This window comes from Ylistrum balloti, unplaced genomic scaffold (assembly GCF_031769215.1).
Source record: "Ylistrum balloti isolate Yb309-2 unplaced genomic scaffold, AGI_CSIRO_Ybal_v1 Utg369590, whole genome shotgun sequence".
NCBI classification, from domain to species: Eukaryota; Metazoa; Mollusca; class Bivalvia; order Pectinida; family Pectinidae; genus Ylistrum; species Ylistrum balloti.
In genome coordinates this window covers 277,859-301,980 of record NW_026781876.1, presented here as the reverse complement: position 1 = coordinate 301,980, position 24,122 = coordinate 277,859, and the positions used below count along the sequence as shown (strand labels likewise).

The window sequence follows — 24,122 nt, the reverse complement described above, 5'->3', positions numbered from 1 at the left end:
TGCTGTGGCCAGAAGAAGTCGAACTATTTTGAAGTTCAGTAGGACCTTTTCCTGGAAGTGTTTATGATGGGAGGATTACAAAAGTCACTGTCAGTAGTCTTCTGGCTGGAGAAAAATTATGTCGTATATGATCAAGGGTTTAGGGATGTTTTGCCAGATTTGGAATCATGTGGTTAACAGGAAATATGTGGTGTTATCTAAAGCCTAGGCTGATTCAACATGACAACCTACAAGCTAATTTTGATAGATCAATAACTAAATCAAGATGGTTAGTGGAGTCATACCACGGACAATTCAAGCAATGACTGTTTTTCAAAACACAACTTGCCTCCAGTTATTTTATTGATGTCATTAAGGTTGGTAGAATAGTAAAAGCCTGACTCAATCGAATCCGAAGACCCATACATGTCAGAACACAAGAGTGACACGCAAAGGATAGGGCGCAGACTGCCAAAGTGAAAGCGCGCCTTAGTGTTCACAACAACTTAGCTCAGCATTTGAAAAACGGTCCAGATTTTACCAAGTCACTATTTGTCAAAATAGAGGCTACTGTGGATAATTGTGAGGACAATATCCCATTGAACATTGGCAGCTGGCTACATCAGTGAGCACCTCAGTGATGATGGTGACTACATGATCTGGATCTATCAGTGCTAACAAGACATTGTAGGATATCACTCAAGGCATAAGAGCAATGTAAAGTACGATGTTGGTATCCAGCATGACAGCTGTGTCCTACTAGACAGAGAACTATGGGGTTATGTGCCAACATAGTACGATGTTGGTATCCAGCATGACAGCTGTGTCCTACTAGACAGAGAACTTTGAGGTTATGTGCCAACATAGTACGATGTTGGTATCCAGCATGACAGCTGTGTCCTACTAGACAGAGAACTTTGGGGTCATGTGCCAACATAGTATGATGTTGGTATCCAGCATGACAGCTGTGTCCTACTAGACAGAGAACTTTGGGGTCATGTGCCAACATAGTACGATGTTGGTATCCAGCATGACAGCTGTGTCCTACTAGACAGAGAACTTTGGGGTCATGTACCAACATAGTATGATGTTGGTATCCAGCATGACAGCTGTGTCCTACTAGACAGAGAACTTTGGGGTCATGTGCCAACATAGCCAGTATCCTGTACTATTGATATTTCCACCAAATCTATAAAAATTTTTTTCATTTTTGGCACAAAAAGAGTGCTATATTTTTGCATATGTACATGTTTGGACTGAAATGCCTATTTGTAAAAGTACAACTGCACAAGCTGTTGTTGGTTGCTTTTAGGCCATTTTGAACCAACCAACCCCACTTTCGTAGTATTGAAGATTTAATTGTTTTGAAGTACTGCCATTTGCTACATATTTTACATGTAACATAGGACACTTGAAAGAAATGAATATCGACTGAGGTGGGCACTTTATTTGTGTATTGTGAATGAAAATGAAAGAAATTCTGAAAAATAAATGTACTAGGAACAAATCAATACCTGGTATCCTTTCAGATATCAAACAAATACCAGGGAAGTTAATAAGTTTTTTTTCAAAGATAAGAAATTAACCATTTTGACCGACGTGTCTGATATGAAGTGATTTACCTCTGTTTTATGGATCTGAGCCCAGGAACAGGTGGAGAAAATCTGAGTACTGATATCGATAAGGGACACTGACAATGTTACAGGGTATTACAACATGAAAATGTAATTAAACAAGTGAACCAACACTCAGATCAATTGCGACACTTCATGAGCTACATTGAACCATGATTTTGGACCATAGGCGTGATACAAACTGTTATCCTGATGACAGCCACTGAGATGGTAGAAACAAGTCTACAACTCCTGAAACAAATAAAAAGAAAATAACTAATAAAAAATGAAAAATGTGTACTTAAACATAATGTGTACCATCTTTTGTTGTATTTTAACTGTTATTTTTTTTTTGTTTACTATTTTAGGTAAAAATAACTTTCATGTGATGCAAAGGTGACAAAAGGCAGAAAGGGGAAAGAATTATACAACAAAAATGAAGATAATTTCTGTGGACAGTCCTGTCTTGAAGAGTGCACAACTCCTCAGGTCACTAATTGTGCTGTGTTTTATATGGAGTGTATTAGTGGTGGTGAGTGCTGAGGATTTCTACGATCTCCTGGGGATTCCTAAAAGTGCCACTACCAAGGAAATCAGAAAAGCATTTAAGAAATTAGCCATTACCAAACATCCAGATAAAAATCCAGTAAGTGCTTATATATTAGTTATTGAACTTTGGTGTAGTGATCCATTGCTCCATCATCATCTTTGTTCTGGGAGCATTTTCTCTGCTTTAGCATGTTGCTGAACTAGGAGAGCACAACACTACATTTGTAAATGTAAATTTGTAGTTACGGCACCAAAGGTTGATGAATTTACTCATCTTCACTTCAACTTTCATGTCCTGCCAATGGAAAATACATTTAGCTAAAAGAAACAGACAAACATAGAAAGAATTTTATTTTCAAGCATTTTTGAAAAAGAAAAAACTTTCTCTGTCATAAGACACTTGAATCTTAAGCTAGATGAAGTCTGTGGAATTCCTTACTGATTTCTTTGACCATGGAACATATATTTTAATTTTTTTTTAATGTATGAAAAGCTGTCATCTTTTGTTTTACAGGATGATCCTAATGCTCATGATCTATTCTTGAAACTGACACGTGCATATGAAGTCCTGAAAGATGAAGATTTGAGGAAGAAGTACGACACTCATGGCGAGGAAGGTTTGAAGGAAGATTTCCATGGAGGAAGGCAGTATGAAAGCTGGAAATTCTACCAGGAAGAATTCGGTAGCTTATTTAAAGTTTCAAGATATCTATCTCCTTTAACTATGAAACCATTTTTCATTGAAGTACGTCTGTCCTCCTTTTTATTAGCCTGAAGGGCCTAGTGAGCTTATGTTGTGATGCAGCATCCGTCATGTCTCTGCCAGTCAGTGTCAACTTTTCCATTTGGACAACTTCTTCTCAAAAACCAGAACACCAAATCTCACAGTTTTTGGCTGGTTGGTTGCTGGGATGAAGCCCAACAAAGTTTGCGAAAAGAAATTACTTTGACCAAGGTCACAGGGGTCATATTTGTTAAAACCTTTTCATCTTCATCTGACTAACAAATAAATGCAGAAGCATGGTGTTTGGTTGATAGGTTCTATGGATAAAACCTAGGATGAAGCTTGGTAAATTGTGTTAAAAGAAAAGACTCTAATTCAAGGTAGCAGGTATCAAATTTGTTAAAACATTAAAACAACTTCTTTTGACTGACCAAAAGGCACAGAAACATATTACTTGGCTGGTGGGTTGCTGGGATGAAGCCCAACAAAGGTTGCAAAAAGAAATGACCATGACCTTTTGCCTATTCGGCAGATAGGTTCCTAGCATGAAGTCCGACAAAGTTTGTGATAAGAAATGACCTTGAGCCTTATCCACGTTCACAGAGGTCAAATTTTTTCAAGCATTTAAATGACTTCTTATTAAGCACATGATGCAGAAGCATGGTGTTTGGCTAATAGGTTCCTAAGGTGATGTCTGACAGTGTCTGAGAATAGAAATGACCTTGACCCATTTGGAAGGTCACGGGGACAAGATTTGTTGAAACCTGTAAAATCGTTCTCATAAACTAAAAGTCTGAGAAGCAGGATGATTGGTGGAATGGTGTTTCGAGGTCAAAGCCCAACAACTTTAGAGAAAAAAGGAAATGGCATTTACCTATAATCTATCAAAAATTTTAGAAAAATATTTAGAGTTGAGTATTAGGAGCTGTATGTTGTGGAATTTGTTAAAAATTGATTAGATGTGGCCACATTGAATGCCAATAGTTTACATGTCAATGCATTTGTTATATCACAGACTTATATACACATATATATGTGTATATAAGTCCGTGGTTATATTGACACTGACTCTATTTTTGATAAACAGTAGATACCAGGTTATCGATTCAGGCCCATTAGGCCTCTTATTTTAATTCTTTAACTCCAATGAAGGAATCATGATGATAACTTTATTTTTTGGTATTGCAGATAAATTTCTCATACTATATCTCAAGATATAAAATAGATAGTTTGTTTGTAATACTTCATTTTGATACTAATGACCACTACATACAAAGAAGTACATATGTATTATCAAGTACCAGTCTTTATAATTACTAAAATTTAGTGGTCGGGGTCAGAGGTCACACTTTAACACTTATGAAAATAAAAAGGAAGGGTATGTATAAGCTATCTGTTGAACACCTCAACATATCACAATGTACTTCATATTAACAGCTTTTTAATGTAATATAAGATTCTGAAATGATGAGATGTTAATGGTCATCAGTAAGGATGAAAGGATCCAAGGGCACACTTGAACAGTTGTGAAAACTCTATACCTATGGTAATGCATTTGAGCCCCTATCACTTCATTTTTATCTTGTAAATAATCTGTAGGATATCATGTTTGTTCTAAAAGTTATGAACGACCTAGCAGATTTTAACCAAGTTTGGTTGGAAGCATCCTCAGTGGTCTGACCCCCATGGGGCCTTAGTGGCGAGCCCAAAAGGGGAAATTGAGCAAATACTTAAAAGTTCTACTCTTCCAGAAGGGACGACTGTAATTTGTCCAAGTATGGTCAAGAGAATTCTTTGTTGAAGTGAAATCATTTCCATATTAAAAGTGGGTATTGCCCCATGAGGCCAGAGGGGTTGGCCCTATAGGGGAAATAGAAGAAATTCTTTGTAGGAATGGCAGGATTCTGTTCCAATTCGATTTGAAGCATGGATTGTTTAGCTGACCCCATGACAAATGGGGTGGGGCCCTAAATAAGGAGATAGATATAATGTGTGTTGCACGCTTAATGATTTCTTCTTCTTCAAGACCAGAAGTTTAAGCATGACATGATTCAACATCAGGGGTGGGCTTATTACAAGACAGGAAGTCTAAACACCTCATGATTCAAAGTCAGGGGTGGGCTTATTACAAGACAGGAAGCCTAATGTGTTATGATTCAAAGTTAGTAGTGGGCTTATTACAAGGCAGGAAGTGTAGACATGTCATGATACAAAGTCAGGGGTGGGCTTATTACAAGACAAGAAGCCTCAATTTGCCATGATTTAATGCCAGGGTTGGGCTTGTTACTAGACAATGATGACTTCACTGAACAGAAATAAAAAGAGGGTGTTCATAACCAAGCATTTGTAGATTAATCGAGCATACCTGTTACATTACACTGAAGGTAAATAACAGAGCTAAAACTAACAAACTGTTTGACACAGAGATTGACTAGGGGGAAATCTGTTACATAGGATTATCACTTGGCATGTGTGGATGTTATTATGTTGTACAAATAACCACAGCTTGGACTTACTGAATTACCACTATAATGTTAATTTTCTACTGTGTATAGAGGCTTACAGTTGGGGTGGAGAGAACTATTCTAGCTCTCACAGGATTAATATATATATATGTAGGTCACCAATGTACTTCTCTAGGTTTTAGTTGTGGTCTGTTGGTAATATTACATGTGTTATAAGACTACCATGATGTCATAGATAGTTGATGTGACACGATCGTCTCAGCCATGAAAAATTTTCCTGTTCAGTTCAGACTTTCTTGAAAGGAACTGAAATTTGCACCTTTTTTATAAACACAATTTAAATGATAAATTTTAATTTTAAAACTTGTGATTTGTGTGTCAGATTAACTTTGTTAAAGTGTCTCAATGCTGGTGTTATATCAAATTACTTAAAACTGTTAAAACTGCATCAGCTCAGTTAGAATATTATTGCAAGTTACGAAATGCTCATGTATATCATGAAATATATGTTCTAGGATGTCGATATTTGCTATCAAGGTAGTTTGGGATGTATGATTGGTCTTCTAGTGTATCATTAGATAGATATTCTAGCAAGCTGATATTTGGTATTAGGGTTGTTTTGGGATTCATTTAACAGGGCAATGAGGATAAAAAAACGGAATGTGGACATGTTTTGAGACTTCAATTTGTGTATCTGTTAATGATTTGCTACAAGAATTAAAAAAAAACATTTTCCTTTTACGGCTGAAAACATTGGCAGTTAGGATTACATGATAAGCAAGATATGCTGTTCTCAAACAGCTCTGGTTTTTAAGTGTTTATATTGAGGTAGCAACAACTTGGTGCCACCTATAATTTATAGCATGCACTGTTGTACACTTTAGTATTTTACAAAACCATCAGTCTTTATGATTTTGTCCAGTTTATGTTAAAACAAACACTTTTTACATGTTTCAAATACCTGCTCATTGTGTCGGACCTCACATACTTATTCAGAAGATTTGTTTGACTTGATTTGCTTTAAGTCAGTCTCCATTGCTCGACAATACAAGAACATTGACTTAAATCTGAAAATAGAAGGATATATATGTGTGTGTCATCAGGATATTTAACATTTCTGACCTGATTCACCACATGAGATCACAATGATAACTCAGTTGATGTACCATTAACTTTGAAACCTCAGGTAAAATTCTAATTTTTGTGGTTTGACAATTCCAAAGCTGAGGTCACTTACCAAGCTGTGATGTTGTGATTGTGTTCTTTAAAAAGACACTTCACCCTAGTTGCTTCAGGTAGTGTGTGATAGTCCTATCGTATTTTGTACAGTAAGGTAGCTTCTAACTATAGAAAGATATCCTACATCGAAATGGCTTCAGATAGCAAGTGGTGGTCCTATCATATATCTGGTCTATCATATGTTGGGCCTATCATATGTTGGGCCAATCATATGTCGGGTCTATCATATGTCGGACCAGTCATATGTCGGGTCTATCATATGTCGGACCAATCATATGTCAGACCAATCATATGTTGGGCCAATCATATGTCGGGTCTATCGTATGTTGGGCCTATCGTATGTCAGGCCTATCGTATGTCAGGCCTAGGGGCCTATCATATGTCGTTCAGTGCGGCAACCTCTAACTACAATGATTCCCCGCCTCAAAATTACCATGACGATTGACAGGGTGATTAACTATGCTGAATTATGTGGTCTATTGTCATGCAGCCAGTCAATGTTTTGTTGGATGAATTTACGTGATAGAGGATGTTCCATTTATCAAGTTATTTAGCATCAATCCTCTCAATATTCCTGAACCTTATACTGTGTATTAAGATATTTTGACACCTGTATATTGCACCCTTGTACCATTATACACAAATTCATCTCATTTTACAGTCTGAGGATTTGATAAAAAAGTTTTATTAGTGTAACAAAATTATGCCTTCATCTGTAATTTGCCCTGTCTATTCCTGCACAAAAAGGGCAAAAAATTCCCAGTATACAGTGCCTCCGTGTGACAAGATGTTGGTATTTGCATATGTGAGTGAATGACATTTTTCACTAAATTTCAGTGATCATACATATCTGTTCTATTTCAGGAATCTATGACGATGACAAGGAAATTATAACTCTGAGCCGGTCAGACTTTGGTAAGTTAAAATGAGAAATAATCATATTATGATAGAATATTACTATACCCTATTGTAGGTTTAGGGTGGTCGGGTGGTGCAGTGGTAGCGCACTCGCCTTTCACCTAGCTGTCCGGGGTTTGACTCCTGGAACAGATATGAAAAGGTAAGGGCCACCTGCCCGACCACGTGGGTTTTCTCAGGGCACTCCAGTTTCCTCCCACAATAAGACCCCTCGCATGCTTACATCCGGGCCAACATGAATGATTAGTATAAGTTGAAATAACTTGTTTCGCAATTGTTGTAAAATATATAAAGTTAAGTATTGTAGGTTTAGATTTCTTTGTTGTCTCAGAATGCTCACATATTGATCATACAAGCATATATCTGATCATTCCTTTTCCCAAGATATGAGTAACATTAAATGAATTTAACTGAATAATTCACTCCTACATGATTTAGTGTGTTTTGACGTTTACAGAACAGTCTGTAGAGGGAAAAAAGGATGTGTGATTTGTGTTATAATGTGTGTTTTGACTTTTACAGAACAGTCTGTAGAGGGAACAGAAGATGTGTGGTTTGTGTTATAATGTGTGTTTTGACTTTTACAGAACAGTCTGTAGAGGGAACAGAGGATGTGTGGTTTGTGTTATAATGTGTGTTTTGACTTTTACAGAACAGTCTGTAGAGGGAACAGAAGATGTGTGGTTTGTGTTATAATGTGTGTTTTGACTTTTACAGAACAGTCTGTAGAGGGAACATAGGATGTGTGGTTTGTGTTATAATGTGTGTTTTGACTTTTACAGAACAGTCTGTAGAGGGAAAAGAGGATGTATGGTTTGTGTTATAATGTGTGTTTTGACTTTTACAGAACAGTCTGTAGAGGGAACAGAGGATGTGTGGTTTGTGTTATAATGTGTGTTTTGACTTTTACAGAACAGTCTGTAGAGGGAACAGAGGACATCTGGTTCATCAACTATTATTCCCCTCACTGCGGCCATTGTCATGATTTGGCACCACATGTGTGTATCCATCTTTTTCTTTCTGTTGTTTTTAGTAAAATGAAAAACATTGAAATCATTCCAAATATGTCTGCTTTGATATAAGCATACTCTGTAGAGTTCAGGGTTCAGACATCAGAAAAAGTTGCTTTGGGAATAAATACCATCCAACATACCAGAAAACATGTGAAATCTCTGAACATTGTAGTCAATAACAATTGAGTAATGAAAAATATATTAATTTTTTTTTAATTACTTGATTGAATTAAATATTTTGATGTGGCTGGGATGACGATGAAGGACAAGAGGAAATAAGGTGGGGGGGGGGGGGGGGGGGGGGGGGGGTGTTACTTTCCCTTTTATTGGATTTTTCATGATCATGATTACATCATAACAGTTGTGGTAAATTTTTCAAGCGCTAAATGATATCATATAATGTTTTCTTTAATCAAATCACCTTCATCCAGGGTTGGTGGTCTGTCCATCTGCAAAACAATTTTGTTATATTTCTTTCTTGAAAACTTACTGTATGGATCTTATTCAGATTTCATATGTAGGTCTGTTGGTCCTTAGTTGATTTTGGGACTGGTCAGAAAATCAAAATGGCCAACAGGAACTCATTTTTGAATTTTAGAATAATCATCATATATGGATTCTCCTTGGTCTATAGTTGTACATGTTTAATTATGTAACTGATCGTGAAATTAAAATGCAGATAGGAGGCCGACTTGTATTCTGCCAAACGAAGCCTTATTGCTATTTCTTTAAAGGAGTGTTCAAATTTCATATAATTTATAGCAAAAACAGAGGGAAGAAGGAAAAAGAAAGGAAAAGATCCAACTTTTTACGAACAAATAAAGATGCTGTGGTATATCTTGTTGTTAGTACATGCTGCTTAGGTGATCTGATTGATGTAGAGATGGAGGATATTTTTATTCTTATTCACAGTGGAGGGAGCTTGCCAGAGAGTTGGAGGGTGTGATCAGAATAGGGGCAGTGAACTGTGAAGATGATTGGCAACTGTGTAGGATGCAGGGCATCCGTTCCTACCCATCTCTCATCATGTATCCAGCGGTAAGTTCATATTTGTCTCCCCTATATAGTGTGATGTTAAAGTTGTCTCCCCTGTGTAATGTAATAAAAACAGAATTAATTGTTTCAAAGTTGTTTTCCCTGTATAATGTGATAAGAGAAAAATTACATGTCTCTCATTAAGTATCCAGAGGTAATATCAGAGTTGTCCCCCTTGTGTGACGTTATAAGGGAATTTGTTTATTTGCATCTGATCTAATATCAAAAGGTGATATAACAGATGTTTCTCCTGTACAATGTAATAATGGACATATTACATGTCTCCTAACATGTATCCAGTAATATAGGGAAATGTTAACCGTCTTTCAGAAAGTTTCCAGCAGTAATATCAGTGTGGTAACCCCTGTATAATTCCATATGGGAAATATTACATGTCTCCCATGATTTATTTAGCAGTAATATTAGAGTGGGCTCCCTTGTGGTAGTAATTCATACATGTTTAAAAAATGTGAACTGACTCTAATTCGTAAAAGACTGTAAATATTCTTTGTTTGGCAGTCCTTAGATTTCCATGCTAATAAATGTTCACATTAACACATCTCACCGATAACATTAGTGATAGGTGAGAATTTAACTGCACCTAATAGAATCATGATTTTCAGTAATAGTTCTCCTACAAAATAAGATAAAGGCTTTTCCATTAAAGCTTCTATTCATCTCAGGACTTGGTTTTGTTTAGGAGTTCCATCCAAAGAATTAAATTGCTAATTTACTGCAAAAGTGATAGGCAGAAAAACAAACCCAGAATAAATTTCTGAGATCAAGTAAATGTTTTATTGGTATAGAAATACCCTTACGGTGAAAATGAAAATGATGTTAAAGTTTATCTCGTCATTTTTATGAAAGTATGATTAACTTACTGAAAAAATGTCGCAACATATACAAATTTATGAAATATGGCTTGGCTTTTAGAATATTAAAAAATCTGCATGGAGGATTGTTCTCTTATTTGTTCTAAAACAGATGAAGGATTATTTCATTTTGTCTTGTAAAATTCTTTACAGAGAGAGAAATATCATGGAGAGAGAATGACGGGGGCGATGGTGAAGTATGCATTGAAACAGGTCAAGGCCTCAGTAATAGATCTGTGGAACGGAAACTTTGACAGTTTCACTAATAACCCTGAGAATGACCGACCCTGGCTCATCACATTCTGTGGTGATGGGGGAGGTAAGGATATTCAGAGCTTTACCCATTGTGTTGATAGCGAGTATAGAAGTGAGGGGTTTTGATGTTTTATTAGAACTAGTACAATGTGTATTGTTCTGCCACTTCATATTTTCACAGTAAAGGGGAAATTAATGACAAAATTAACAATAGCAGATATTACACCAGACAAAATTTTTCTGGCGTTGCTGTTAGACTATTATCGCAAAGAAATATAGAGGACAATTACATACACTTTAATATCACTGCTGCACTTTTTACAGACTGTTTGACAAAGAGCACATGTATCAAGCTGGCAGCCATGTTGGTAAGTGTTACTATTCTATGAACCAATCTCTCCATCTTCTCCTGACAGCCTTGTTATACACTGATCAGTGAGCTTAGTAAACTACAAAATGTTGTTAAAAATGTATTATAGTGTAACTGTACAGTTAAGGATTCCTGAGCTCAAAATGGCAAATAAGGCCTGATTGTTATAAAAAGCTAACTTTGAAATAGATGCCACTAGACATTATTAAAGTTGAGCTGAAACGTTTGTCTTAAGATTACATGGGAAAAATGAGAATTGGCGGTATTGAATTTTCATAGTTTATTTTGAAACTTTGTCATCAGTATGTTAAACTTTCATTAACTTTGTGTAATCTACTGAGACTTTTCCGTGTGACATGAGAAAGAAATGTTCAGATGGTACAGATTATTTGTAACAAGCTGTTAACTCAAAACTCAAAACCTGCCTTCTTTTATCAACTGAATGCTTTTATATTTGCTGTGTACATACAGGAGGAACTTGTAAATGTGGCCAGACTAGACTGTCATAACAGTGAGGATATATGTACACGTCTAGGTGTCGAGTATGGAACCATATTCTACGACAGCCAGGAGGTCGTCAAGGGAGCAGGTCTGGTAGGTATATACAACTTCAGAAAGGACACTAGTGGGCAAGGGCTGGCTGGTTGTCACACAAGGAAGTGGCTGGTGGTCACACAGGGAAGGGGCTGGTGGTCACACAAGGAAGGGGCTGGAAGTTGTATTGTTGGAGGCACTAGTAGTCACACAGGGAAGGGGCTGGTGGTCACACAGGGAAGGAGCTGGTGGTCACACAGGGAAGGTGCTGGTGGTCACACAAGGAAGGGGCTGGAAGTTGTATTGTTGGAGGCACTAGTAGTCACACAGGAAAGGGACTGGTGGTCTCACAGGGAAGGGGCTGGTGGTCACGCAGGAAAGGGGCTGGTGGTCACACAGGAAAGGGGCTTGTAGTCACACAGGGAAGGGGCGAGAAGTTGTATTGTGTGAGGCACTGTTAGTCACACAGGGAAGGGGACACAAGTTGTGTTGTGTGAGGCACTGTTAGTCACACAGGGAAGGGGCTGGTGGTCACACAGGGAAGGAGCCAGAAGTTGTATTGTGTGAGGCACTGTTAGTCACACAGGGAAGGGGCTGGTGGTCACAGAGGGAAGAGGCCAGAAGTTGTATTGTGTGAGGCACTGTTAGTCACACAGGAAAGGGGCCACAAGTTGTATTGTGTGAGGCACTGTTAGTCACACAGGGAAGGGGCTGGTGGTCACACAGGGAAGAGGCTGGAGGTCACTCAGGGAAGGGGCCAGAAGTTGTATTGTGTGAGGCACTGTTAGTCACACAGGGAAGGGGCCACAAGTTGTATTGTGTGAGGCACTGTTAGTCACACAGGGAAGGGGCTGGTGGTCACACAGGGAAGAGGCTGGTGGTCACTCAGGGAAGGGGTGAGAAGTTGTATTGTGTGAGGCACTGTTAGTCACACAGGGAAGGGGCTGGTGGTCACACAGGGAAGAGGCTGTTGGTCACTCAGAGAAGGGGCCAGAAGTTTTATTGTGTGAGGCACTGTTAGTCACACAGGGAAGGGGTGAGAAGTTGTATTGTGTGAGGCACTGTTAGTCACACAGGGAAGGGGCTGGTGGTCACACAGGGAAGAGGCTGGTGGTCACTCAGGGAAGGGGCCAGAAGTAATGACAGACTTAGTTTATTTTTACCAAATTTTGACAGAAGCCTTTTGTGCCTCTTGTATACTATTTCAGACATTTAGTAACATGGTGAATATTGAACTAGCAGTTTTTCATTCCTGTTCTTCAATAGTAAAAATATTACCTGGATGAAATTAGATATTTCATAGTTAATGCCAAATAACAAAAAGAACCCATTATATAGTAAATATTACAAAATTAACATATTTTAATATTTCTTAAAGTTAGTGGTTAAAATATTTTCATTTGTATGGCAGAAAATGCATTAACTGGTTAACAGTAAATGGACAGAAAATATCTAAAATGTATTTCTTCAATTTCAGAAAATCACAAGTTTGTTTGCCCAGGAAATTGCACATCAAGTCATGTCCCAGCTACCAGATGTGTCTGTCCTGAACAAAGCTACATTCAATGTAAGGATTATGTAATAACTTTAAGGTGAAACATTGTCACTCCTTCCTCATCATTGTTGTGATAAAGCAGGAGACACTTACCCTACAGGAATACAAAGTCCTCTTTTTCACAAATCATGATCTACATCTTTTCATTTGTATTTATGTCATCTCACCCATTGTCATTCGCTATGCGTTATCTACCATGCATAAACTTTCCATTCAAATGACTTCTTCTCAATAACCAAAGGGTCATGAGTGCTTATATTTGGCCTATAGCATGCTTGGATGAAGGGCTACCACGTTTGTGCATATTTTTGACCTTGACCCACTTTCAAGGTCATGGGTATCAATATGTCAAAATCTTTTAAACAACTTCTTCTCAATAAATGAAAGGCACATGAGCCTGATATTGAGCCAGTAAGATCCTGGGATGAAGTGCTATACAATTTGTTCATATCATTGATCGTTACTTACTTTCGATGTCACTGATGTCAAATACATCAAATGACTTTAAATTACTTCTGAACAACCCAAAGGCTTAGGGTAATAATATTAGGCCTATGGCATGCTGGAATGAAGGGTTACAAGTTTTGTTCAATTGACTTCTTTTTAATAATAAAATTATCAAAGCTGTTAATCTTAGTTAAACCTTGGTTGATAAAGGGCTATGAAGTTTATTCAAATGATTGACCTTGACATACATTCAAGGTCTCTTGGGTCAAATTGAGTAGAAATTTTTAAGATGTCTTCTTCAGCAAGCAATAGGTCCGTAATAATAACATTTGTGTTTATTAAAAATATGATTTCAAGTTTGCAGAAAATATTTTTTATGAACCAACAATGTCTTTTTTTTAAGCTGTGGAGTCATTGAGCAAGTTTTTAAGGCCTATTTGGCCTCTTGCATATATAGGACTATATAGTCATATGACCATTAAGGCCTGTTGGCCTCGTTATTTCCATTGTTCATATGCTGTGGGTTTTAATTTTGATTTTGTTTGTATTTTTATGTCTTTGATACCAGGAGATCAAACAGAGGCTGAAAAAGGGACAGAAGAGTGTGTGGCTGATCCATTTTGTAGAAGGAGATGCTGATCAAGACATTGAGTTTAGGAAGTTACCAGGCATGCTTAGTGACTTTAAGGTACAATAGATATTTTAGCTCACCTGGTGCGAAGGAAAGGTGAGCTTATGTCATGGTGCATTGTCCATCATCTTTTTACTAAAAGTTGCTTCTAGTCATGGACGACTAAACAGCTGTTGACCAAATTTGATCAGAAACATCCTTTGGGGAATGGGAACCAAATTTATATAAATATTGGCTCTTGGCCCTCAGAAGCTAGAGGATAGGGCCTGGAATGGGAATTTGACAAGTTCTTTAAAATCCTACTCCTCCTGTAGGAATGAATGGATATTGCTGAAATTTGATCTGAGGTATTCATGGATGAAAGGTAATTAATCTTGTTTAGAAATTAGGTTTGGGCCCCTTGGGGCAGGTAGGGCGGGCCCAATAGGGAAAACAGAGTAAAGTCTTTAACATTCTTCACCTCCAGTAGAAATGACTGGATTATGCCAAAGAGGTCTGAAGTATTCTTTGGTGAAGTGTGTTTAAACAGTGGATTCCAGCCGTTTTTGGTTTGGAGGGGCAGGGCCCAACTGAAAAAAAAACAAATCCCTTAACATCCTACTTCTCCATTTGATATGGTCAGAAGCATCCTTGGGTGAAGGAGAATCAAGTCTGTATAGATATTGTTTCTTGGCCCCAAGGTGCTTGAGGATGGGGCTCAAAAACGGAAATTTTGCAAGTTCTTTAAAGTCCTGCTCCTGTAGAAATGAAAGGATTTTGTCCAGATTTGGTGTGAAATATTCTTGGGAGAATGGGAACCAGTTCTGTATAAATGATGCATCCAAGCCCCCTGGGGTGGGAGTAGCTCAATTGGGGACATGTAAGGTCATGAAAATCATTCTTCCATACATGGATATTGTCCTAGTTTGGCCTGAGGCTATTTGTATGAAAAGTGAATGTTGACTTCTGTTTGACCACAAGGCCAGGACCTTATACAGAAATTTCATCAGAAAATTTTTGTCATATTTGAAATTCTTTTTTTTTGTTTTTTTTTTTTTTTTTTTTTTTTTTTTTTTTTTTTTGAAATTCTTTATTAAAAGGCTGAATAGCTAAATTAGCCAGGTTAGCAATGCAGGAGACCCCTGGGCCTCTTGTTAAAGCCCAACAAGTTACTATCTTTTCCATGTTTATTTTGGTTATGTGTTTACTTTGTGTATTTCGTTTGCTGACCTGTTCTAGTAATCATGATCACGCCTCTGTTGTAGATTGGCCGTGTTGACTGTGAGCTGATGAGGACAGAGTGTAACAGTGTACATGTCATCAAGTTTCCTAGTTTCCTCGTATTTAAACAGACGGGTGGCTATGAAATATACTATGGTAAACTCACTGTTTTTTCACATTATTTGTGTCAATAAAAATGTTTAGGTCACCTTCTTCTCAATAATCAAAGGTCCCAAGGTGCTGATATTGAGGCTGTTGCACGCTGGCATGAAGGGCTACAAAAATTATTAAAATGAATGACCTCTAGACACTTTCAAGGTCACAGGGGTAAAATATGTTGAAATCTTTGAATGATATCCTCTCAATAATCAAAAGGCCCAGGATGCTAATAATGGGCTTGTGTCATGCTGACATGAAATACTACCCAGTTTGTTCATATTATTGACCTTGACGTACTTTCAAGGTCACAGGTGCCAAATATGTCAAAATATTCAAATGAATTCTCTTCAATAACCAAAAGACAAAGAGTGCTGATATTTGGCATGTAGTATGCTGGCATGAAGGGCTACCAAGTTGGGTCATATTTTTGACCTCGACCCGCTTTCAAGGTCACATGTATCAAATGTCAATGTCAATAACCAAAAACCCCCAGGGTGCTGATATTGAGCCAGTAGCATACTGGGATGAAGGGGTATCTTGTGTGTTCAAATGAATGACCTTCATTCAAGGTCACAGGGTTGAAATATGCTAAACTACAACAACAGAGAATGTTTTCAGTTCCATTTGAAAATTTGGCCTTCAAACAATAAAAACCTTGTATGTATGCATATATCAGTTCTGTTCTATCTGTCCCAATGCTTGGACTGATGGACCAGTTCTAAAACTGTCCAAAAACCTGAAGACCTCAGGTGACTGTTAAGTCCCATGAGGCCCGTCTTTTTTTCTTTTGTAGGGCAAATGTAAAAATTTGAATAAACTTTTTTTGTTAAGTTGTTTGATATGGAGATACTGGTCAAGTGCTTGTTTGGTTTAGGGCAACATTTTTTTATTATATACTAGTAATAACACTGTTGCACTGATATGATGTAAAAAAACAGCAGTGAAAAGATATGTTCAAAGCATGGTGTATAAGATCTGTTTTGAGTATTTGATAGGAGAATCCTTCATGAAGGTCCCTGCTTATAGACATCTGTTCAGATTATTGAATCACATTTAGCCACAAGTCATTCTGCAGCTGGCTCTACTTATCACCTACAATAGTGTTTGACATGTTTGTTTATTTGACCTTGACCTTATTAACAGGTCGGATGACGGCCCACGATGTGGCTGCTTTTGCACGTGACAGTGCTGTAGTTAAAGTGGAATCATTAGGTAAAGAGGATTTCCACCACCACAGAGTCGGACCAGACAGTTCTGACACCTGGTTCGTCGATTTCTTCGCTCCGGTGAGTTTCTGTTTAAATCCCTTTTAATCATTGTCTATTTTGAGGTTTTGTGTAAGGTGTTATGAAGACAAATTTCATGTAAAAAAATTTGGCGTTGACATTGTTATTCTAGTGAACCTTATATTTTGGACCATGCTTTATAGTAATGGTTTATCATGGTTGAACAAGGGTTATGCTACCAACAACAAAATAAGTCATAGAGGTTTGTCCAGAATAATGCTTTATACATTGTCTGGAAGTTTGAATGAAGCTTGGCACAAATAGTCCTATGTGTTTCATGCTTTCTTATCATATGTAAAAACATAGATACTTGTGAAAATGTGCTACTGCAAACATGGAAGAAAAAATAGAAAGTCAGTATATGTTTTTAGATAGCTTTACTATGGATATATATCAAGCATGAATTTTTCATATGATAGCCCTTCCTTATGAATTATTGGAAAATTTTATAGAAGGCTACAAAATGTAGGGTTGATCAGATCAGCGGAGATTTTTTTCAGGTCAAATCAGTGCTTAAAATGCAATTTGTTTTCACAGAATAGTTATTGGGAGTTACATCCCTTTGATGACATCTTTGTTGTGCATTATGCACTTTGACCACTCATCTGTTATTTGCAGAAAAAGGTTTTACAAATGATTGTTTTATTGTAATTATTAATTTTCAGAGAAAAATATTCAATATCATCAAAAGAGCTTTTTGATTCTTTAACAGTGGTGTCCACCGTGTATGAGGCTGTTACCAGAGTTCAGGAAGGCAGCAAAAAGCTATGGGGAAGTGGTTAATTTTGGCACCGTTGATTGTACAATACACTCAGACATCTGTCGTATGGTAAGCTCAGTTTTCATTTTGGTACTTTCTCCAAATTCTTGTCCTTCATTTTGGTGATAAGGACCCTACTTCAAAGATGTAGGTGCCCGACAGGTTGTCTGTCTGCCTGTCTGTCTGTCTGTCTGTTCATCCAGCTTTACTTTTCAATACAATACCGATAGTTCTGTTCAGTCTATTGTACTTTTCATTTATAATTTACTGAATGATTTATCAAAGGAAGTGTTTGTGTATCAGTATTTGTGGGTCCTTAAGACAAAGGCCTAGGTCAGTGTTACTACAAATAGAAAATGATTCCTACCAAATATCTTCAGTTTTGTTGGGATGATTACAGTCAGAATTTTTCTCCATTTCTTCTGCACAGTACTGTGTCTAATTAATTTCTTGTTATTAGGTCAAAGTTCAAGGTTACCATAACTATAAATAGAAATGATACTACACAGCAAAACATTTTTCCTACCTAAATGTTAATATTTACTTTTGACATACTTAAACAAAATTCACTGAAATCAGATGAAAAGTGACCCAACCACAGTTCAAGGTCATCACTTCAAAGGTTGAATTTGAAACAATTATATTTCACAGGCAAATTGTTGCAGTTGAAAAACAAAACAAAAAAATGTAATACATGTATCAATGTAACACACAAGTGTAGAGTCTGACACAATGTGGGGTCCTTAACATGTCAATACAATTTGTTTCTCCAAGTTCTTATCTGCCTCCATTGTGTTCTGTCCAAATTTGATTTGAGTATTATAATAAGGGACTATTTCATATTTATTTTACTGAAATGTGATGCTGAAAACTAGCAATTAGTAAATTATGATACAAGAATGACAATCTTTGTTTTGTTTTCCAGTACAACATCAATTCCTACCCGACCACCATACTTTACAACGCTACAGTTCCTATACAATACCACGGCCATCATCGAGCTGATGACTTAGGAGAGTTCATAGAAGACACGCTGAATCCTCCAGTGATAATCCTCGATTTTAACAACTTTGATAGGCTGGTGAGGCAGAAGGATGAGGGAGTTATATGGGTGATTGACTTCTATGCCTCCTGGTGTGGACCCTGTCAGCAGCTTGCCCCGGAGTGGCGAAGGCTTGCCAAGGTACATTATTATTAAAATATTTATCATGCTTTACTGGTCCTACTGTTCTGCCATTAACAGGTTTGTTTTGCCATTCATTAATTTGGTCATTTGGTCATTCAGCATAAATACCATATTATGTAATTTTGGTCATATTCATGTCAACTTTCTGCTATTGAGGAGCGTATGTTAAATATAAAATGCTCCTCCTCTACAATGAAAATTTGTTCAGTATTTGTCATGCAGTCTTATAGAAAACAGCAAACATATCTGTAACACAATATAAATATAAAACTCCTCAAGATAGATCATGTAGGTCATTTCAGCATCTTGACAACAAGTAGAAAATTCTCAACAAGGCCATATTCGCTATGGGTGTTATGAAATGGAACGACAATTGTAAAATTGTTGTAAAAGACAGCTCTTGAAACAATGCCATATTTGCTATTGGTACAACCAAATGGAACAACAATTGTAAAATTTTTGTAAAAGACAGCTCTCAAAACAATGTCATATTTGCTTTAGGTAGGGCTGGGTATTACTTGTAAAAATTATATTATTATATATTGCGATACATTATGTCATATTGCGATATATTGCCAGACTATAACTATATCAACTATTAAGGGGAAAAATTTTCGAATTGTGTTGCAAAACACAATAAACTGCTAACACAAAATTATTTCAAATGTGTTTATTCAGTAACACTTGTAAACAAAACAAAATAACAAAAGAGAAAAAAATGTAACAAAAATAATCTCAAATTGAAGCTACAATTAATATCTGAGTAGAATTAATTGACTTAACAAGTTATAAACACTGACTACTACATGTATGATGATTTTTTTCTACTGAACACAAACTAATATGACAATTGACAATTTTTACTTTCTTAATAGTACATGTTTATTGAGAAAATGTTAAACAAACAACCAGTGATAGACTAAATTTTGTTTTCTTTAACTGCAGATGCTGAAGAATACCAAGAATATTTTTGTCGCACAAGTTGAGTGTCAGAAAGAGGCAGCGCTGTGTCGACAGGAAAACGTAAACTCGTATCCCAGCATGAGGCTGTATCCTGCTGATTCTCAGAAAGGAAGTGGTTCATTTTTGTAAGTGTTTGATGGTGCATTACTTTGTCATTAATTGCTTCAATGTTTATAAGCACAAAAGTGATGTTGCTTTTTGAAGGTTTTGACAGAACTTTGAAGAATTTGTACATGTATTAACTTGAATTCTTGTCATGATATAAACATATACTGAGGTTTGTATTATCACTTTCCACAGCAATACTCCATGGGAACAAAAACAATCTGTCGCTCAAAATATGTTTTGAGAATTTAAAACAAGACAATTTAGTAAAATTTGCTACTCACTCAAACCTGTCTGATTAACCATTTTTATACAAAGACCACCTGTGTATAAACACCAATTTTTCTGCTACCTTGAGTGGCCTCTCAAGACATGTTTGCATTTGGATTGGTGGTAAGAGGCATGGACTTATAACAACATGAATAAAAAAAGATTATGGCAGTTACCAAATTTGCTTAAAATCTTAATCATGATTGGTAAAAGCATATATTTTGTCGTATTGCAGTACGTACAACGGCTGGCATAGAGATGCCCAGTCACTACGAGCTTGGGCGTTCGAATTCTTACCAAGTAAAGTAGAGACACTGCGTTACTACAACTTCCACCAGAATGTCTTGTCCAGCTCAACTCCATTCATCGTAGACTTTTATGCTCCCTGGTGTGGACATTGCCAAGTTTTTAAACCGGAATTTGAAAAAATTGCAGAGGTAAAGATTTATATAGCCAACACAATGCGGAACCTGTTTGTATTGAAAGCATGAAAATAAAATACCTAAAAGAAATTTCATTCTAAAAACCTTTTAGCTTCAAGATTACCTGGAAAAAGCAATGGTTTTTCATTGGTGATAAAAAACAATGTTCACTTTCAACTAAAAACGATGCCCTCTCCTCACTTTAGGTTATAGGAGTGCTCCCTCCCCAATCCTTTCTTCTCTTCAGGTTCTAGGTGAGTTCCCTTCCCGAACCCTTCACTCACTTTAAGTTCAAGATAAGCTCCTTTCCCCAACCCTTTCTTCACTTCAGGTTCTAGGTGAGTTCACATCACCAGCCCATTCTTCACTTCAAGCTCTTGTTGAGCTCCCTTCCCAAACTCTGTACACACTTTAAGTTCAAGATGAGCTCCTTTCCCCAACCCTTTCTTCACTTCAGGGTCTAGGTGAGTTTACGTCCCCAGCCTTCCCTCACTTCAGGTTCTAAGTGAATTTCCTTCCTAACCTCCCCTCACTTCAGGTTCGAGGTGAGGTCCCCTCCCCAGCCCTTTCTTCACTTCAAGGTCTTATTGAGCTCCCTTCCTAAACCCTCTTTTCTCTATTTAAGTTCAAGATGAGTTCATTTCCCCAACCCTTTCTTCACTTCAGGTTCTAGGTGAGTTCATTTCCCCAGCCCTTTCTTCACTTCAAGCTCTTGTTGAGCTCCCTTCCCAGACCCTTCACTCACTTTTATATAATCCTCCAAGGGCAAAAGAGGCTAATTCATGTAAAACGGTTCAATGGAATTACGAGTGCAGAATTGTGAAGTCATTCATTTGACAAGTTCATAGGGAATATATCGGCCTCCATGCCTGTATAATGCCTGTTATATTTAGGAAGATACCTATGCTGTGGTATCATACATAGTAGTGCTATTGTGTAGTGAATTTAAAAAGAAAAACAGCAGTTGCTATTTGACCTTTGGTTTTTTACTTAAAGTATGAAATATATCATGATTACTCTTGCCATCAACAAACTCTATTAACAGTAATTGAATAGATTTTTTAAGTCATCTGACCTGAAGGGTCATGATGACCAACAGCCAACATGCTTCATCCGTCGCAGGCCTCTTGTATCTGCTTTTCGTCATGATGTTTTTAATTAATTGTTGAGATGTCTCACAAATGTTGTACTTTTTCCTTAACGTTGGCTCCAGGTAGCACCAAGGCTCTGATACTTGGCAGTGACAAGATTGCTACATGTATCAGACTTCTTTATATGAATCATATTGATTTACTTTCAATGTCACAGCGTTCCATCAGAAAGGCATTAGTTCATATAAACTGAATGTTTTTAAGATCCTGTGCATTATAAGCTTTATGGCCTATTATTTAGGAATCTGTTTCCAAAATTACTGTCAATATTGTTTGGTACATTGTCAGATTAAAATGTTGATATAAAATCCATGTTTCACAATACCTTTCCCATTACAGGCACTTGAAGGTCGTGTGAAAGCAGGCAAGGTCAACTGTGATGAAGATCGTAATCTGTGTCAACAGGCAGGTGTGTCTGCCTACCCGACAGTCAGGTTCTATAAAGGGGCACGTAAAGGGATGGCTCAGGTACGGTATTCTGTGACCTAGAAATAACCGCCTTTATTTTGCCATGCTAAGATGGAAAGAGAAGCTAATTGTATGATGTAGTTGAAGTAATTATCTGGTGTAAACTGTATCTTATATCAAATTTGTATTAAAATATCTCAGTACAATTCTGAGATATTCAAAATATTTCAGTACACAGCTCAGGTACTGTGATCGTGGATGGAGTTACCTCCCTTCTATTTATCATAAAATGGAAAAATTATTTCTTTAATGACCAAATATATTGTAATACATGTACAGAATGTATATTATTATGTAACCCTGGTAAATACTAGCCACAATATACTGCTCAGCTAGAGAGAACTTCTCTTTAGCTTGAACATTTGAGCATCATACAGGTAAGCCAGGGGTCCTGGGTTCGAATCCCAGCGGAGGCATTAAAATAAATAATGACTTCTGTTACATTTCCATCAATGTAGGGATATTGGAATAATACTTAGCATGTCCCACAGGCATTTCTGTAAACACTGGAAAACTTGAGGACGAGTTATTTCCTGGAAGGGGAGTATGTAACCCTGGTACATACTATACCTTTTGGCTAGAGAGAACTTCTCTTGAGTTCAATTGGTTGAGTGTCAGACAAGTAAGCTAGGACTCCCTGGTTCAAACTAAATAATTTCATGTAAATTGTGTACATTGTAATACATGCACATTGTGAATATTGTAGATACAAATAGTACTTAATACTGCAGATAGTTTGCTACTGCTGAATCACCCTGCATACTTCCAGCTATCCAGTTGAAGAATATTCATCTGAACTAGAGAGAACGGCATTAGTTAGAATTGTGCACATTTATTTAAGATTCCTCTGCAAAATAAAATTCTTTGAAATATGGTCCTTTTGCCAATCTTTTTTGAACTTTCGAAGTTTTCATTAATGGAGTCTCAGTAGAAAATATGTCAGAATTTGTATTTAACAAATGATGATTAAAAATGATACCACCTTTTAACGAGGAAAGACTGAAAATAAAAGGATTCTTTTTTGTTCAAATTATTTGTAATGCAGAGGAAGAAAGTTAATCCTTGTATATCTCACATTTATCAACCTGTTTACCTGATATTTTCAGCACATGTATGGACAAGATATTGACTTCCTAGATGCAAATCAAATTATCAGATTCATCAATAGAAAGATTCCAGCTCAAAAGGTAGGAAAGCTTTTTGTTGAAGAAAAAAATAATTCAAAGGAAATTGATAATTTATGTTTCATCAAAAGAATATTAAATAAACGTAATACTTATCTGATTTTTCTTATTGAGTGACACTTGATGCCAGTTTAAAAGTTTTTAAAAATTGAAATGTTTTTTGCAATCCATGTTTAACAGAAGCTATTGCAGAATAAGCGATGCAATGGTTTTAAAACAAAAAAAGGTTTGTCAGTTTTGAAATATTTCTCAATATTTCTGTATTTTGTTTTGCTTCCAGACATCCCACGATGAGTTGTGAAGACCATTTGTGATCTTTCGACATCGCCAGTGATATTTTTCTTAAACTTTAGTGCTATATATATATGATGTTTTCAATTTCAGTTTCTTCCAATATTAGTTTGGCAAACAAAAATGTTGATTTTGTTTGACGTAGCACAAACTGAATTTCATGTGTAAGGATACACATCTATTCTTGTGTATGTCCTTGACATTCATATTTTACAAAAAAAAAATTTCAATTTTAAATCAAATCTATTCATACATATATTAATTTTTATATTTCCCTTCCATTCAAAGTCATTATCACAATACTTATATATCACTATGATTTGAAGAAAAAGGTCTTTAAAATAAGCAGTTTTATATTTTGTTTTATATTCAATATTCATGCACTATTTTTGTCTCGGTGATATCATAAGATATTTCATCCTATTTCTTACTACAGTGCACGGTATTCTGGCAGGTAGATGCAGTTTTTTAAGAGTTA

General features: G+C 36.7%; 1 protein-coding gene across 1 annotated transcript; it reads left to right on the top strand.

The window, feature by feature from the left end:
- The first annotated feature begins 2,028 nt into the window (after positions 1-2,028).
- Positions 2,029-23,709, top strand: LOC132544793 (dnaJ homolog subfamily C member 10-like). Its single transcript, XM_060208442.1, has 19 exons — positions 2,029-2,238; positions 2,656-2,824; positions 7,434-7,484; positions 8,400-8,485; positions 9,413-9,538; positions 10,561-10,726; positions 10,987-11,030; positions 11,504-11,626; positions 13,044-13,133; positions 14,137-14,256; positions 15,444-15,555; positions 16,702-16,844; positions 17,557-17,673; positions 18,530-18,787; positions 19,736-19,878; positions 20,364-20,565; positions 22,041-22,169; positions 23,276-23,356; positions 23,634-23,709. The coding sequence occupies exons 1-19, from the start codon at positions 2,029-2,031 to the stop codon at positions 23,652-23,654; spliced, it is 2,391 nt and encodes a 796-aa protein (XP_060064425.1). The 3' UTR covers positions 23,655-23,709.
- The last annotated feature ends 413 nt before the right edge of the window (positions 23,710-24,122 follow it).